This window comes from Aotus nancymaae, unplaced genomic scaffold (assembly GCF_030222135.1).
Source record: "Aotus nancymaae isolate 86718 unplaced genomic scaffold, 86718_ANA_hifiasm-v0.15.2.pri h1tg000015l_1, whole genome shotgun sequence".
NCBI lineage: Eukaryota > Metazoa > Chordata > Mammalia > Primates > Aotidae > Aotus > Aotus nancymaae.
The window spans coordinates 10,012,547-10,028,582 of record NW_026988427.1 but is presented as its reverse complement, the minus strand read 5'-3'; the positions used below and the strand labels follow the sequence as shown (position 1 = coordinate 10,028,582).

The 16,036-nt window shown below is 39.5% G+C and overlaps 1 protein-coding gene and 1 non-coding gene across 3 annotated transcripts in view; one reads left to right on the top strand and one right to left on the bottom strand.

Moving 5' to 3' along the window:
- Window positions 1-16,036, bottom strand: part of RNF130 (ring finger protein 130) — a 153,862-nt gene that overhangs the window by 77,779 nt on the left and 60,047 nt on the right. For both annotated transcript variants that reach the window (XM_021676315.2, XM_021676314.2), the window contains exon 3: window positions 9,044-9,294. In XM_021676315.2, the coding sequence (XP_021531990.1) occupies window positions 9,044-9,294 (251 nt within the window). The remainder of the gene's footprint in view (window positions 1-9,043; window positions 9,295-16,036) is intronic.
- On the top strand, window positions 13,439-13,545 carry LOC135275194 (U6 spliceosomal RNA). The gene has a single exon (XR_010342892.1). It is a non-coding gene; the product is annotated as a U6 spliceosomal RNA (small nuclear RNA).

Sequence of the window (16,036 nt, the reverse complement as noted above, 5' to 3'; positions counted from 1 at the left end):
CCTTAATACTCTACCCACTCACCGATATTCTCTATACTTCAGACTATACCCTATTCCTTTAATAATAACACTCCTCAAATTTACACCTCATCACACACAGAATGTCAGAAATGACAAAACCACAGAAAGGCAGCATTTTATAAAGGAGAAAATCAAGCCTCAGAAAGAGGTGAGGTGATCTGTCTGAAGTTACGGTAAGTATTTGGACTAGGACCATAGATCTCCTTTCTACTCCAGTTTTTCTTCCACTATAAAATGCTGAAAAGACTTTCTATAGCATACAGCTTGAGAGGCTTGTTAGGGGCCAGATGATCTTACCTCATCTAGTCAACAATCTCGTCTTATCTCATCTGCCAACAATAAATACTACTCTATATTTGAAAGCAAAGTGACAAAATATTTGAATTGGCAGAAAACGAGTTAAAATAACTCATACAGCTTGATCTAACAGGAATAGTTTGTTGAAAGCAAGATGGTTCAGAGTGTATTGAGGATAGGTCACTTTGATGAAATTCATCTCAGGTTTCTCCTTTCAGTAATCAGAACTCTCCCATAGAAATACAGTAAGTTTGCATCTGCACAGAGTAGGGTTTTCTTTTTGTGAACATTGGTAAAATCTAGGTATAGAATTTTCCCCCGGCCAGACACTGTGGCTCACACCCTGGCTCACGTCTGTAATCCCAGCATTCTGGGAGGCTGAGGCGGGTGGATCACGAGGTCAGCAGTTTGAGACCAGCCTGACCAACATGGTGAAACCCCATCTCTACTAAAAATTCAAAATTTAGCCAGGCGTGGTGGCACGTGCCTATAGTCCTAGCTACTCAGGAGGCTGAGGCAGGAGAATCACTTAAACCCAGCAGGCAGAGGTTGTAGTGAGCTGAGATAGTGCCATTGCATTCCAGCCTAGGCAACAGAGTTAGACTCCATCTAAAAAAAAAAAAAAAAAAAAGATTTTTCCCCCAATGGAAAGTGCCTGGTGCCTTGTAGTCTGCACCCTTCTTCATTCACCACCATTTTTTTCTACTTTTTTCCCACAAAAGAAGCATCTGTTAACTCTTTTCCAAGAAACCATCTGCCTGTGTCCAGATCACTCCTCTCCTCTTTACATAACTTTATTAATATCATCCTCCTTTGCTCTTCAATATTTCCTCCGTTAATAACTCCTTCTCCATAAGCCTCTCTCATCAGAAAAAAAAATCATGTATCCTCCACTGCTAAAAAACCATACTGATTATAGAGTAAAGTCTAACTTTCTTATCATGTGATTCAGGCTCTTCATAGTCTAGTGACAATTTATTCATCTTACATCAGTTCAACAGTCACAAGTCTGCTGCCACTATTCCTGATGTCCCAGTCATTCAACTCTCATGTGGAAAATGATCCGTTTGCCTGACTCTCCTTCATCTCCATCTGATGAAGTCTTATTCATCCTTTAAAATTCAGCTACCTACCTTCTCTGTGAAGTGTCCTTGACTCACTGAAAGTTAAAATCACTCTGCCCACAAAGAATAACTCTTATACCACACAGTATTTTAACTGCATCTGTCATTCCAACAGAATGTAAGCTCATTCTTGAATTCATTTAAATATTTACTGAGGCAGTGTGACGTGCCAGACCCCATGCTACACCCCAAGGATATAGAAATTAAACACTATGATCTTAAGAGCATATTTTGTATTTTTAAAAAATCAGATCTTAAGCCCTTGAATTGTAACATTTAGAAGGCACGCAGGCTCTGTATATGAAAAGTGTTATTTACATAAATTGATCATAATAGCAAAAGATGAAAAAGAAGGTAACAGAGTATTTGCAGTATCTCTTTAAAACTGGTAAGATAATGACTTCTCAGCTCAAACATCTATTCCCCTTTTCCAGTTCTTTTGGAATTGTTAATCCTTAAGAAACGTAACAAACAAAATTCACTCTGCCAACCAAAATGACAAAAGAAGTCTGCTTTTGGGTCATATAATCCTTTTTTGTAGGAAAGATCTTGGCAGTGTATACAATACTTCCTCTCTCCCAATCTGGAAGAAAAAAAAAATCTTCTGAACCCACCAGTTTTCAAAGATTAACTGTACTCATGGAAAGTTTTAGCCTTTCCCTGACAAAGGAATGTTCGACGTATTTCCACACTCTGACAGGCAAATGCATTCTCCAATTAGCTATTCACTGAACTTTCATGATGAAAATGGGCAATAAGAGCGCATGTCATTTCAGTAACCTTGAGATACTTACAAAGTCAAAGAATATTATATACACGTTATGGCAAGAAGCTTTTACAAATTTTAAATACCTTAAAAGCCATATGCATTTTCACTGGGAATTTTTAAGAATACATTCTAGGGCCGGGCGCGGTGGCTCACGCCTGTAATCCCAGCACTTTGGGAGGCCGAGGCGGGTGGATCACGAGGTCAAGAAATCGAGACCATCCTGGTCAACATGGTGAAATCCCGTCTCTACTAAAAATACAAAAAATTAGCTGGGCATGGTGGCGCGTGCCTGTAATCCCAGCTACTCAGGAGGCTGAGGCAGGAGAATTGCCTGAACCCAGGAGGCGGAGGTTGCAGTGAGCCGAGATCACGCCATTGCACTCCAGCCTGGGTAACAAGAGCGAAACTCTGTCTCAAAAAAAAAAAAAAAAGAATACATTCTAAATTCAGGAGTCCATTAAGTTGTAGAATATTTTATATCTGCCACATTCCTTTTTTTTCACACTAGTCCATTAAATTTTTTCTTTTTTCTTTTTTTTTTTTTACGTCTGTCCCATTCCTACACAGTAAAATGAAAATTTCATTATTCTGCTTTAGAAACCAAATTTGACTACTTTGGAATTAAAGGTGCAATATTAACCATGTAATTGTTAAACATTTTACATGTTTCGAAAATCCTTAAGCATTCATTCAAAATAAAGGTAACAATATCTACCTTTTTGTGTGAAATAACTAACACTGACTTAATTAGACCCTGACATTTAACTTTACCACCATCTGAGCTATCTGCACCTCTAGATAGTATTTAGATACATTCTGACAGTTTTTCAGGAAGAGCAAACCACAGACACTTAGCCATGAACTGAAAAGCCAAAGCATTAGATTCTTATATCACATGTAAAATGTTCTCAATTGTGAGCATTTTACTGCATGTAGAAAGCTATTTACAATGCATGGATCTCTTTGGTAGCATGTTCTACAGGAAGAACTGCTTCACAACAGTTTGTAGGGACCGGATGCGGTGGTTCATGCCTGTAATTCCAGCACTTTGGGAGGCTAAGGCAGGAGGATCACATGCAGTCAGGAGTTTGAGACCAGCCTGGCCAACATGGTGAAACCCCATCTCTACTAAAAATACAAAAATTAGCCAGGCATGGTGGCATGCACCTGTAATCTCAGCCACTTGGGAGGCAGAGGTTGCAGTGAGCCAAGGTCGCGTCATTGCACTCCAGCCTGGGCAACAGAGTGAGACTCTGTCTCAAAAAAAAAAAACAAAACAAAACAAAAACCAACAACAACAGTTTGTGGGAGAAAATCAGAGTCTGTCCTTTAACTCACTGTTTTTCCTTTGCTAATATTCTGGCTTCTCTTTTAAAATAGCCAAAGGTTTCAACCAGTCTAGCTGCTGCCACCTTCTTATTAAACTTGAATAAGCTAAGCTTTTTAAGTCACATAAAAATTTCATCAAGCATTTGTCAACCTTAGGGAAAACGGAAGGAGGAAAAAAGGTCAAAACATTGCTTTCTACCACCGTAGCATCTGGAGAGAGACGCTTTGGAAAGATCATGCATGCAGTCAGCCGCAAAATAAATGCTAGGAAACAAGCTTGTTGTTTGTGGCCTGCACCAGATGGTAATTACATTTACTCCTTCATCACCCCCAGACCCCACACTGGGTGCTAATTAAAGTACTATCTTCCAATAGCAGGCTCCTCCGACAACTGTGAGCCTTTGTTCCAAAGTCCTCAGGGTGTGCTACACACAGTCCACTACCACAGGCTTGCCTGTCAAGAACACCATTTCAGAGCAGATCCTTATCATTTTACTTTCAGTGTTTCCTATGTCAACATATTTAAAAAACAGATCTTTAGTTTTTTGTTTTTTTTTTTTAAAGGTATACAGCATAAGTGAGAAAAGGAGGTGGGCTGTCGGGGGCCCTCGATACATGAGAAACGGATGGTGGGTTCTGAGCTTCCTTACTGCCCCCACAGATCCCTGACAATGTGCTGCAGAAGTCTCCAATCTAGAACTGCCAACAGGACCAGAGCACCCCTACCCCCCGGCCCCAGAAAAAGCCAAGAAAAGCCCAACTCTCTAGCCAAAGTACCAGGAAAAGGATGGCCTAACATCAGAAAACATTTGCGGTAATACTCATTCTACTCCAGCCAGGTGCCAAGGGAAAAATCACAATCCTCCTCCCACCCTGGTCTCACAGAGCCCAGTGGGAATATGCCCTCCCAGCCTGGCTCCTCAGGAAGAAAAGCTGTGCACACTAGTCTAATTAACACCCAGAAAACATACCACCCAACAGTAGAACATGCATTTTTCCCAAGCACCAATGAAACACTACGACAAACTACATCTAGATTATAAAACAAACCTCAAGAAATAGAAGAGGACTGAAATAATAGAGTATTTCTCTGAGCATAATGGAATCAAACTAGGAATCAGTAACACTAAGATAAGAGTAAAATCTTGGTAGGGCATGGTGGCTCATGCCTGTAATCCCAGCACTCTGGGAGGCTAAGGTAGGTGGATCACTTGAGGTCAGGAGTTCAAGACCAGCCTGGGCAACACAGTGAAACCTCATCTCTACCAAAAAATACAAAAGTTAGCCTGGCATGGTGGTGTGTGCCTGTAATCCCAGCTACTCAGGAGGCAGAGGTAAAAGAATAACTTGAACCCGGGAGGTGGAGGTTACAGTAAGCTGAGATCGCACCATTCGACTCCAGCCTGGGTGACAGAGTAAGACCCTCCCTCAAAATGGAAAAAAAAAAAAAGTAAAATCTGTAAACTACTGGAAATTAAATAATATTATACTTCTTAATAATGTACGGTAAAAGAAGAAGTCTCAAAAGAAAAAAATACATAGGACTGAATGAAAATGAAAATATAGCATATCAAAATATGTGAGGCACAGCTAAAGAAATGCTGAGAGAAATTTATAGCACTTAATTTCCACATTAGAAAATAGGAAAGCTTCAAATAAACTGATCACAGACTTAAATGTAAAACATAATATAAAAAGTAGAAAATCTTTGGGATATCTAGCTAAGTAAAGCGTTTTTAGAGTTGACACCAAAAGCACAATTCATCAAAGAAAAAATTCATAAACTTCATAAAAATTAGAAATTCTTGCTCTTCAAAGACCTTGTTAAGAAGTTGAACAAAACAAAATACAGACTGAGAGATAATCTCTGCAAGCCACATATCCAACGAAGGACTTGTATCTGGACTACATAAAGAGATCTCAAAACTCAACCATGAAAAACAATCTAGGTAGAAAATGGGCAAAATACATGAATGGACATTTCACTGAAGAGGATCTACAGATGGCAAACAAGCACATAAAAAATGTCTAACAGTAGCAGTCACTGAAGAAATACAAACTAAAACCACAAGAGATGTTACTACACAACTAATCACCAGAGATGAAAACACCAAGTGCTGTCGAGGGTGTGGAGGAACTCAGTCACACACTTCTAGTGGGAATGCAAAATAGTACAGCCACTTTGAACAAAGAGTGTAACAGTTTCCTACAAAACTAAATACATGCTTATCTAATAGCCCCAAAACTGCACTCTTGGAATTTACACTGTACTCAGCAATTACACATTTATCCCAGGGAAATGAAAACTCATGTTCACATCAAAACCTGTATGTGATTGTTCACAGCTGCTTTATTTGTAATAGCCAAAACCTGAAAACAATCCAGATATCCTTCAATGAGTGAGTGGTTAAACAAACAGTGGTACACCCAAACCATGGGATACTGTTCGGCAATAAAAAGGAATAAACAATTAATACACGTAACAACTTGGAAGTATCTCAAGGTAATTATGCTGAGTGAAGAAATTCAAACTCTGGAGGTTACATACTGTATGATTCCACCTATATAACGTTTTTTTCTTTTTGTTTGAAGATAGAGTCTTCATCTGTCACCCGGGCTGGAGTGCAGTGGCACGATCACAGCTCACCACAGCCTCCGCCTTCTGTGTTCAAGCAATTCTCATGCTTCAGCCTCCCAAGTAGATGGGACTACAGGCACATACCACCTTGCCCAGCTAAGTTTTTGTATTTTTAGTAGAGATGGAGTTTGCCATGTTGGCCAGGCTGGTCTTGAATTCCTGACCTCAAGTTATCCCCCTGCCTTGGCTTCCCAAAGTGTCGGGATTACAGGCATGAGCCACCGCGCCTGGCCCATGATTCCACCTATGTAACACTGTTGAAATGACAAAACTATAGAGATGAGAAACAGATTAATGGTACCCAGGGATTAGGGAAGGGGGAGGGAGGGAGGCAGCTGTGGTTATAAAAGAGTAGCACAAGGGATCCTGCTGATGGAACTGGTCTGTATCCTGACCGTGATGTTGGTTCTATGAATCTACGCATGCGATAAAACTGCACAGACTAAAGACAGACACACACATACACAAATAAGTACAAATTAAACTGGAGAGGTGGGAAGACTGCAGGGAATTCAGAAAGATCATGTATCCACACCAATTTCCAGGTTATGATATTGACCACAGTTATACAAGATGTTGTTACCACAGGGAGAAAATTAGTGAAGGGATAAGAGATCTCTTTGTATTTGTATTATCTCTTACAAATGCAAGCAAATCTACAAATTTCCCAAAATGCATATAACCTGAAACTAATCATGAAAGAACACAAGACATCAGATAAAGTCAAATACAAAATATTTGATCTGTACTCTTCAGAAACATCAATGACATAAAACCAAGTAAGAGAGACAATTGAATGCAAAATCCAGTAAGCTCCAATCAATCCAGGATTTTCTCTGCTACAAAGGTCATTATTGAGCCAGTTTTATAAAAACCCAAAAAAGGTCTAAAGTCAGATAATCTATTATATCAATGGTAACTTACTGATTTTGATAATCACATCATGGTTATGTAAGAGAATGTTCTTATTTTTTGAAAATATGTAACAAAGTATTTAAGGGTAACGTGGCATCATATCTCAAACTTACTCTCAAATACAAAGTCTGAGGGTAGTGGGTCATACCCATAACCCCAGCACTTTGGGAGGCCAAGGTGGGAGAACTGCTTGAGCCCAAGAATTTGAGACCAGCCTGGGCAACACTGCAAGACCTGGTCTGTGCAAAAAATTTAAAAATTAGCTGAGGATGGTGGTGCATACCTTTAGTCCTAGCTACTCAGAAGGTTGAGGCAGGAGGATCGCTTGAGCCCAGGAGTTGGAGGCTGCAGTGAGCCATGGCTGACACCACATTCTAGCCTGGGCAACAGAGCAAGACCCTGTCTCTTAAAAAAATTTTTTTTTAGTTAAAAAAAGTGTAACTACATAGAAAAGGAAATACAGTAAAATATCAATAGCTGTAGAATCTGAGTGAAGGGAATACTTGACACTAATCTTGCAAATTTTTTTGTTAAATCCAAAATTACAAATATAAACATTATCAAAATAAAAAAATTTAAAAGTGCATAGGGAGAGCCTGGCACATAAAGCTTCAATAAACTAGTGTTCAGGTATATCTACTTTCAGATAAAGAAAGAAGTTCAGATGCTAAATAAACTGTCCAACAGGGATGAGGGATCATGGTAAACTGGTGGTACAGGAGGGATTTGAGCTGAGACCTGTTCCATGCCAAAGTCTGTGCTTCTTTCAGTAGAATGAGGAAGGATAAAAATCCCAATGCCCACTTCCCACAGAGACATGGATGTACTGTGTTAGGAGAATGTAGCCTTATATAAAAACTGGCCTCAAATCACTCTCCAAGCAAGTCACTTCTTAGTTTTCTATATGAAAAGTCTAGGATAGGGACCAAACACCTCGAACCTGGCTCCTAGGGTGGGTACTCTGTCCACAGCACATCAAACAAACTTAAGTTACCAACTGAGAGCCACCATCTCCAGGCCCTCACACCAGGGAAGCACACTGCCTTTCTTGGTTTATTCACTCAACCCAAATTCCCAGAGCACCTCAGACATGCTGTCAGTGGAACTTCTAGGATGACTACCTAGAGAGACCTCTTCTACTGGTCCTCCCCACCTCACCCTTACCCCATGTCTGAACTTAGATGACAGAGGTTTTTCACTGATGTTGTTTTCTGAATAGATCATACTTTCCCAGTTCAAAATTCACATGGGAAAGAATTTCACATAGGAAGAGGTAGAGTGAAGTCTCCCTAACCCCGCTCCCCGTTCCCATTTCCAGAAACATCCACAGTTACTAGTTTAAAAATGCAACTTTCTGATATTTCTCCAAATTAATAGAATTATCTAGATAATACTATGATATCAGCTACGTACCTAACTAGAATATTCTAGATGATCACAATAAATTTAGTACCCTTCAGGTTATTTTAAATATCCCTTAAATTCTTGTGCAGACATTTTCAACATCTTAAAATGACTGAGTGAGGGTAACATTATTATTTTTTCTTTTTTTCTTTTTTTGAGACGGAGTTTCGCTCTTGTTACCCAGGCTGGAGTGCAATGGTGTGATCTCGGCTCACCGCAACATCCACCTCCTGGGTTCAAGCAATTCTCCTGTCTCAGCCTCCCAAGTAGGTGGGACTACAGGTATGCACCACCATGCCCAGCTAATTTTTATATTTTTAGTAGAGACGGGGTTTCACCATGTTGACCAGGATGGTCTCGATCTCTTGACCTCGTGATCCACCAGCCTCAGTCTCCCAAAGTGCTGAGATTATAGGCGTGAGCCACCACACCAGGCCTAACAATACTTTTTAAAACAAAAAACATGTTAGTAAGACCCATGATGACGACAAATGTCTGTGAACTCTGGCTGGTCAGACCAATCACTGTTGAGTACTGGCAGCTCACCTGGTTCCTGTCGCGTGCATTTGTGTACCTGATCTTCTGAATGAAGTAGAATATGAGCCATGCCGAAGAAATAATCATCAAAACAATAAAGGATATTGACACGAAGACAAGAGAGCCACGGCTGAAGTTCTTCGGTGGCATTCGAGTTCCAACAGCTATTGTCATTTGTACAGAGATGTTTTTCTCCAGATAACTCAAAATATCCTTACCCCTCAATTCTGTTATCATGACAGCAATAATATCTCCAGTGCCTGTAATATAAAATAAATATATATACTCAAGTGACATTTACAATTTATAGAAACATCAAACATATAAACAAGCCACTTAGGTTAACTACTGCAATGTTTGCTAATGGAAAGGGTATGCAAACTCCACTTCTCAGCTGAAATGAAGCTGCAGCTGGGTATGCTGGCACCAAGTGGGAACATGTAGTTTGTTGTGTGGTACTTAAGACTTAAACAGACATAAGGCATAAAACGACTGCAGTGTTAAGAACCATATTAACTTGTCTGACAACTACATTAAAAACAAAGATTATTAAACCAGCCAAATGTGACAACGGACAGCATGACAGCACACACCAACAGAAATGTATCAACATCACGGTGGATTTATACTGTAAAACCTTTTCGATTTTAAAATGATCTTCAGAAAGTCTTAATTCCTTAAGAAATGGAGAAAAGTGCTGTTTTTATAGCATAAAATGGTACTTCTTGCACTAATCAGTCTAGGAACATTCATGGAGCACCCACTGTGTGTAGAACTAGTGCAAGGAACAAAAACAAGTACAGGATGCCGAGCTTTCTAATCTCACCGAGATAAGGACCTACAGCTGGTAACAGAGCTACAAAGTGCCAAATGGTGGCACCTTTTATTAGTGACATCTGAAACTAACTTGGGTCTTATGTCCAGAATTGAGTGAAGTGAGGCTCTTTGCTAGTTTATCCAAGAATTCTTCTGGAAATAAAACATTCCTGAAAGAGGTCCAGACTTTAACATTTTGGACTGGTTTGGCATCAAAATACCTCCAGCCTCTAACAGTTGTCCAGAGGTCTGCCCACCATCACAGGCTATGTAAGTTAACTTATGAGGATGGTCTTAAGTTGCTTTCTAGTTACCTAGATCTTTCTCCTACATAATTTCCAGAAGCATTACCATAAAATAATTGAATACCCCTTCCTACGGACAGCAGGAGACTGCTATCCCTTTCCTCCTCCACAAAGGAAATAACTTCCCACTGTCTTTCAAGGAAACAGAGAAGCTTCTATCAATCTATCAGCGACTGTTCTTTCATAAGCTGAAGCTGCTGGTGGCAACATATAACTTCTACATTTGCCTTCTCCAGAGAGCCCTTAAGAGAGACTAGGGGTCATTAGAAGGGACATAAACATTTTATTTCAGGAAACAAAATTATAACCACTTATTTGAATTTGAATAAGGTTTATACATATAAATGTAAACCAACAAAACAAACAAGCAAAAGTCTCTAAAACTTGTCCTTTTCAATGCTTCTTCAATGAACACTACATTGAAATATTTGGTTTTACATACTTCATTTATCATATTTAGCTAAAAGAACCATCTTTGTGTTACATGCAGTCAGAAAAGACTACATGCAACTGAAAAGAAATTCTACAGGGCCCAGAGCATGGCTCATGCCTATAATCCCAGCACTTTGGGAGGCAAGTGGATTGCTTGAGCTCAGGAGTCCAAGACCAGCCTAAGCAACATGGTGAAACCCCATCTCTAACAAAAACAGGAAAATTAGCCAGGCATGGTGGCACGTGTCTGTGATCACAGCTACTCAGGAGACTGAGGTGGGAGGATCATTGGAGTCCAGGAAGTCAAGGCTGCAATGAGCTGAGATCACGCCACTGCACGCCAGTCTGGGTGACAGAGCGAGACCCTCAAAAAAAAGAAGCGAGATCCCCCCCCCAAAAAAAAAATCCTTTTACAACAGTAAAAGGAGTTTTATGGAAAATGTAACCCAATGGAACATATACCTTTTTACTACCTTACTCAAAATTGTTACAGGCACTTTATTAGAATAGCAGTTTATCAGAATACTGATTAAAGATCCACAAACAAAAAAAAAAAACTATAAAATTAAAGCAAGAAATAAAGTTAACATCTAATTACCTTTCTGAGTAAGAGATCTGATCAGTAAGTTAGAGACAATCATAAAATAATGCTAAACCACTTTAAATTTCCATTTAGAAGTCTCTTTTAAAATGTTGTTCAACAGGCCATGATCTGTGGTATAAGATACCAGGTATGGCTATAAAGTAACTGAGACGGATCCCACAAACAACATATGACAATCAGTCTCATTGCTTTATAATCACACCAGATACAAACGGTTTTAGAAATCAGTTGGCTCTTGAAGACTCAAGCTGGAAGAACAGTAGGGAAAGCTGCACAGGTAGCCAAGGGAGCCAATCCATGTAATTCTATTCAAAGAATACGAAATAAGAACACCAACTAATTTCAACAGGAAAGCTGTCTGGGAAAAGAAGTGTGTAATTATTTCAACCATTCATTCAACAATATTTATTGAGCACATACTATGATCAGGCTCCTTTCACCTTTTAAAGAGAGTGGAAAATTACCTGCTCTTGATGATGCAAAAATCCACGTGCCCTCAGGAGCAAAGGGGAACCTTTTAGACTAGGGAGAGAAGACACTCACAGTGGTGAGCCAGCACAGAGAGGTGAGAGGCAGAGGAGCCCAACCCTGCCAGTCAGGCAGGAGGACAGCAGAACGACCACCCAACAGCAACACTCACAAAGGACTGGAGCCTTAGCCATTTTAGGTCTTAAATCTCTTACAAAATCTAGTTAAAGTTATATAGGAGACTCCTCGTAGGAGAAAGGGCTTTCTCCCCATACTCCAACCCCTGACCTAAAGCTGCCTCAGACACTTGACTTTTAAAGATCTGAGGAGCCCTGGCCCAGCTTTAGGAGGGATACACACGCCAAAGGAAATGCAGGCTTCAGACTAAAGGCCAGGTCAGAGCAGGCAGTGACTGATAATAGTTAAGAATAATTAGACTGCAACGGTGTAAATATCAAAGCACATTTGGGACATGCCCCATCACCCCCATGTCCCAAGCCCTGTGAGAACACTGCTAGTAAGTCATTAATGTGGCCTCACTCCCGCGCACTTCCACGTGTCTGGCGGCCAGTACTAATTGTCAGATACGGCAATCTGGTAAAAGCCCATCTGTGATCCCTGCTTCCAACTATTTTCTTGAGAAACTTCCTCTGTTGTTATTCTTAGTAAGAACTTCTGTTTTCACTGCTTGAGTCTGGCTACTTTAATAAACAATTCTATTCTTTCCACTTTCATCTAGAGAATTTTCAGACCCACAGATCAGTTCCAATACTGCGGGAACACTCGTGGGCCTTTTATTTAGATTTGTCAACATTTTGTCCTTTCTATATGTGTTTATTTTTGCTGAACCAATTAACAGTAAACTGCAAACACATGACATTTTATCCTCAAATACTTCCATAGTATCTCTTAAGAACAAGGCTAGCTACATGGCCACAATTCATTTACTTACAGTCAAGAAATTTAACCCTGTGTTCTTTAATATATGGTCCATTTTCAGGTATCTGTGGTGATTACTTCAAGAGTTGTTTAACTTGTTTAGTTTTGTGTCCCGGATTCAATCGGGGCTGTTGACATCATGCTTAGCTGTCACGTCTCATTAGTGTCTTTTGATCTAGTATCTATAGTTCCTCAGTCACTTCTGGTCCATCGTTCACAACACTGACCTTTTTAAACAGTCCAATCCAGATGTTCTGACAATGCCCTTCTATCTGGATTTGATTGCTTCCTAATGACTAGATCTGCAAATTAAATATTTCTGGTAAGAAGGCCACAAGGTGATGCCGTGTCCCTGCTCAGCTCGTCACGTCAGGAAGTGCATTCCAGGTTTTACCTTCATTGTCGGTGGCAAATTTTATGACTTGGTTATTTTGGTAACTGCCAGATTTCCCCACTGTAAATAACTGTTTACTTTTTTGATTAATAAGCAATCTGTGGGCTGATACTTCCAGATTGTATAACTAGCCAGTTCCCCAATAACCTTTCACTCAATGCTCTCGGCATCCACCGTTGTTTGCCTGAATCTGTTACAACAATAGTATTTGTAAAATTGTAATTCTCTAATGCTGTGGTTTCTTCTACATTTTGTAAACTGATTCTATAATCAAACACATTAACAAAATTTTCTACTTACCTTTTTTTTTTCCATTAAAGAAACAGAACTGCTAGTTTTTCTGAAAAAAAGAGCCTCTCATTCCCATCAATTCTATTTTTTAATGAGGAAAAAAAGTGGAAAAATATGGTAAGACTGCTATAATCTTGACGACAAAATCAGTTTTGGTGCTTGCTTCAGCAGCACATATACTAAAATCGGAACGATACAGAGAAGATTAGCATGGCCCCTGCGCAAGGATGACACGCAAATTCGTGAAGCGTTCCATATTTTTTCTCTGGGACACATTTAAAGCAGTGTCTAGAGGAAAATATATAGCAATAAATGTCCACATGAGAAACAAGGAAATATCTAAAATCGACACCCTATCATCAAAATTGAAAGAGCTAGAGAAGCAAGGTCAAAAAAACTCAAAACCTAGCAGAAGACAAGAAATAACTAAGATCAGAGCAGAATTGAAGGAGACAGAGACACAAAAAACCCTTCAAAAAAAATCAATAAATTCAGGAGCTGGTTTTTTGAAAATGTCAACAAAATATACAGCCTACTAGCCAGATTAATAAAAAAGAAAAGAGAGAATAATCAAATAGATGCAATAAAAAATGATCAAGGGGATATCACCACAGATCCCATAGAAATACAAACCATCATCAGAGATTATTACAAACATCTCTATGCACATAAACTAGTAAACCTGGAAGAAATGCATAAATTCCTGGACACTTGCATCCTCCCAAGCCTAAACCAAGAAGAAGCCGAAACCCTGAATAGGCCAATAACAAGGTCTGAAGTTGAGGCAGCAATTAAGAGCCTACCACCCAAAAAAAGCCCAGGTCCAGATGGGTTCACAGCCGAATTCTACCAGACATACAAAGAGGAGCTGGTACCATTCCTTCTGAAACTATTCTAAACAATCCAAAAAGAGGGAACCCTTCCCAAATCATTTCATGAGACCAACATCAACCTGATACCAAAACCCGGCAGAGACTCAGCAAGAAAAGAAAACTTCAGGCCAATATCCATGATGAACACAGATGCAAAAATCTTCAATAAAATACTGGCAAACCGATTGCAATAGCACATCAAAAAGCTTATCCACCATGATCAAGTAGGCTTCATCCCGGGTATGCAAGGCTGGTTCAACATACGCAAGTCTATAAACATAATTCATCACATAAACAGAACCAAAGACAAAAACCACATGATTATCTCAATTGATGCAGAGAAGGTCTCTGACAAAATTCAACAGCCCTTTATGCTAAAAACCCTCAATAAACTAGGTATTGACGGAACATATCTCAAAATAATAAAAGCTATTTACGACAAACCAACAGCCGATATCATACTGAATGGGCAAAAACTGGAAGCATTTCCTTTGAAATCTGGCACTAGACAAGGATGCCCTCTCTCACCATTCTTATTCAATATAGTATTTGAAATTCTAGCCAGAGCAATCAGGCAAGAAAAAGAAATAAAGGGTATTCAATTAGGAAAGGAGGAAGTCAAATTGTCTCTATTTGCAGACAACATGATTGTATGTCTAGAAGACCCCTTCGTCTCAGCCCAAAATCTCCTGAAACTGATAAGCAACTTCAGCAAAGTCTCAGGTTACAAAATCAACATGCAAAAATCACAAGCATTCCTATACACCAATAACAGACTTAAAGAGAGCCAAATCAAGAACGAACTGCAATCCACAATTGCTACAAAGAGAATAAAATACCTAGGAATACAACTAACAAAGAATGTAAAGGACCTCTTCAAGGAGAACTACAAACCACTGCTCAACAAAATAAGAGAGGACACAAACAGATGGAAAAACATTCCATGCTCATGGTTAGGAAGAATCAATATCGTGAAAATGGCCATACTGTCCAAAGTAATTTACAGATTCAACGCTATCCCCATCAAGCTACCAATGACCTTCTTCACAGAACTGGAAAAAAACACCTTAAACTTCACATGGAACCAAAAGAGAGCCCACATAGCCAAGTCGATTCTAAGCAAAGAGAACAAAGCTGGAGGCATCACATTACCTGACTTCAAACTATACTACAAGGCTACAGTAATCAAAACAGCATGGTATTGGTACCAAAACAGAGATACAGACCAATGGAACTGAACAGAGGCCTCGGAGGCAACACCATGCATCTACAACCATCTGATCTTTGACAAACCTGACAAAAACAAGCAATGGGGAAAGGATTCCCTGTTTAATAAATGGTGTTGGGAAAACTGGCTAGCTATGTGCAGAAAGCAGAAACTGGACCCCTTCCTGACACCTTACACTAAAATTAACTCCAGATGGATTAAAGACTTAAACATAAGACCTAACACCATAAAAACCCTAGAAGAAAATCTAGGCAAAACCATTCAGGACATAGGCATTGGCAAGGACTTCATGACCAAAACACCAAAAGCACTGGCAACAAAAGCCAAAATAGACAAATGGGACCTAATCAAACTCCACAGCTTCTGCACAGCAAAAGAAACAGTCATTAGAGTGAATCACCAACCAACAGAATGAGAAAAAATTTTTGCAATCGACCCATCTGACAAAGGGCTGATATCTAGAATCTACAAAGAACTAAAACAGATTTACAAGAAAAAAACAAGCCCATTCAAAAGTGGGTGAAGGATATGAACAGACACTTTACAAAAGAAGACATACATGAAGCCAACAAACATATGAAAAAATGCTCATCATCACAGGTCATTAGAGAAATGCAAATCAAAACTACGTTGAGATACCATCTCACGCCAGT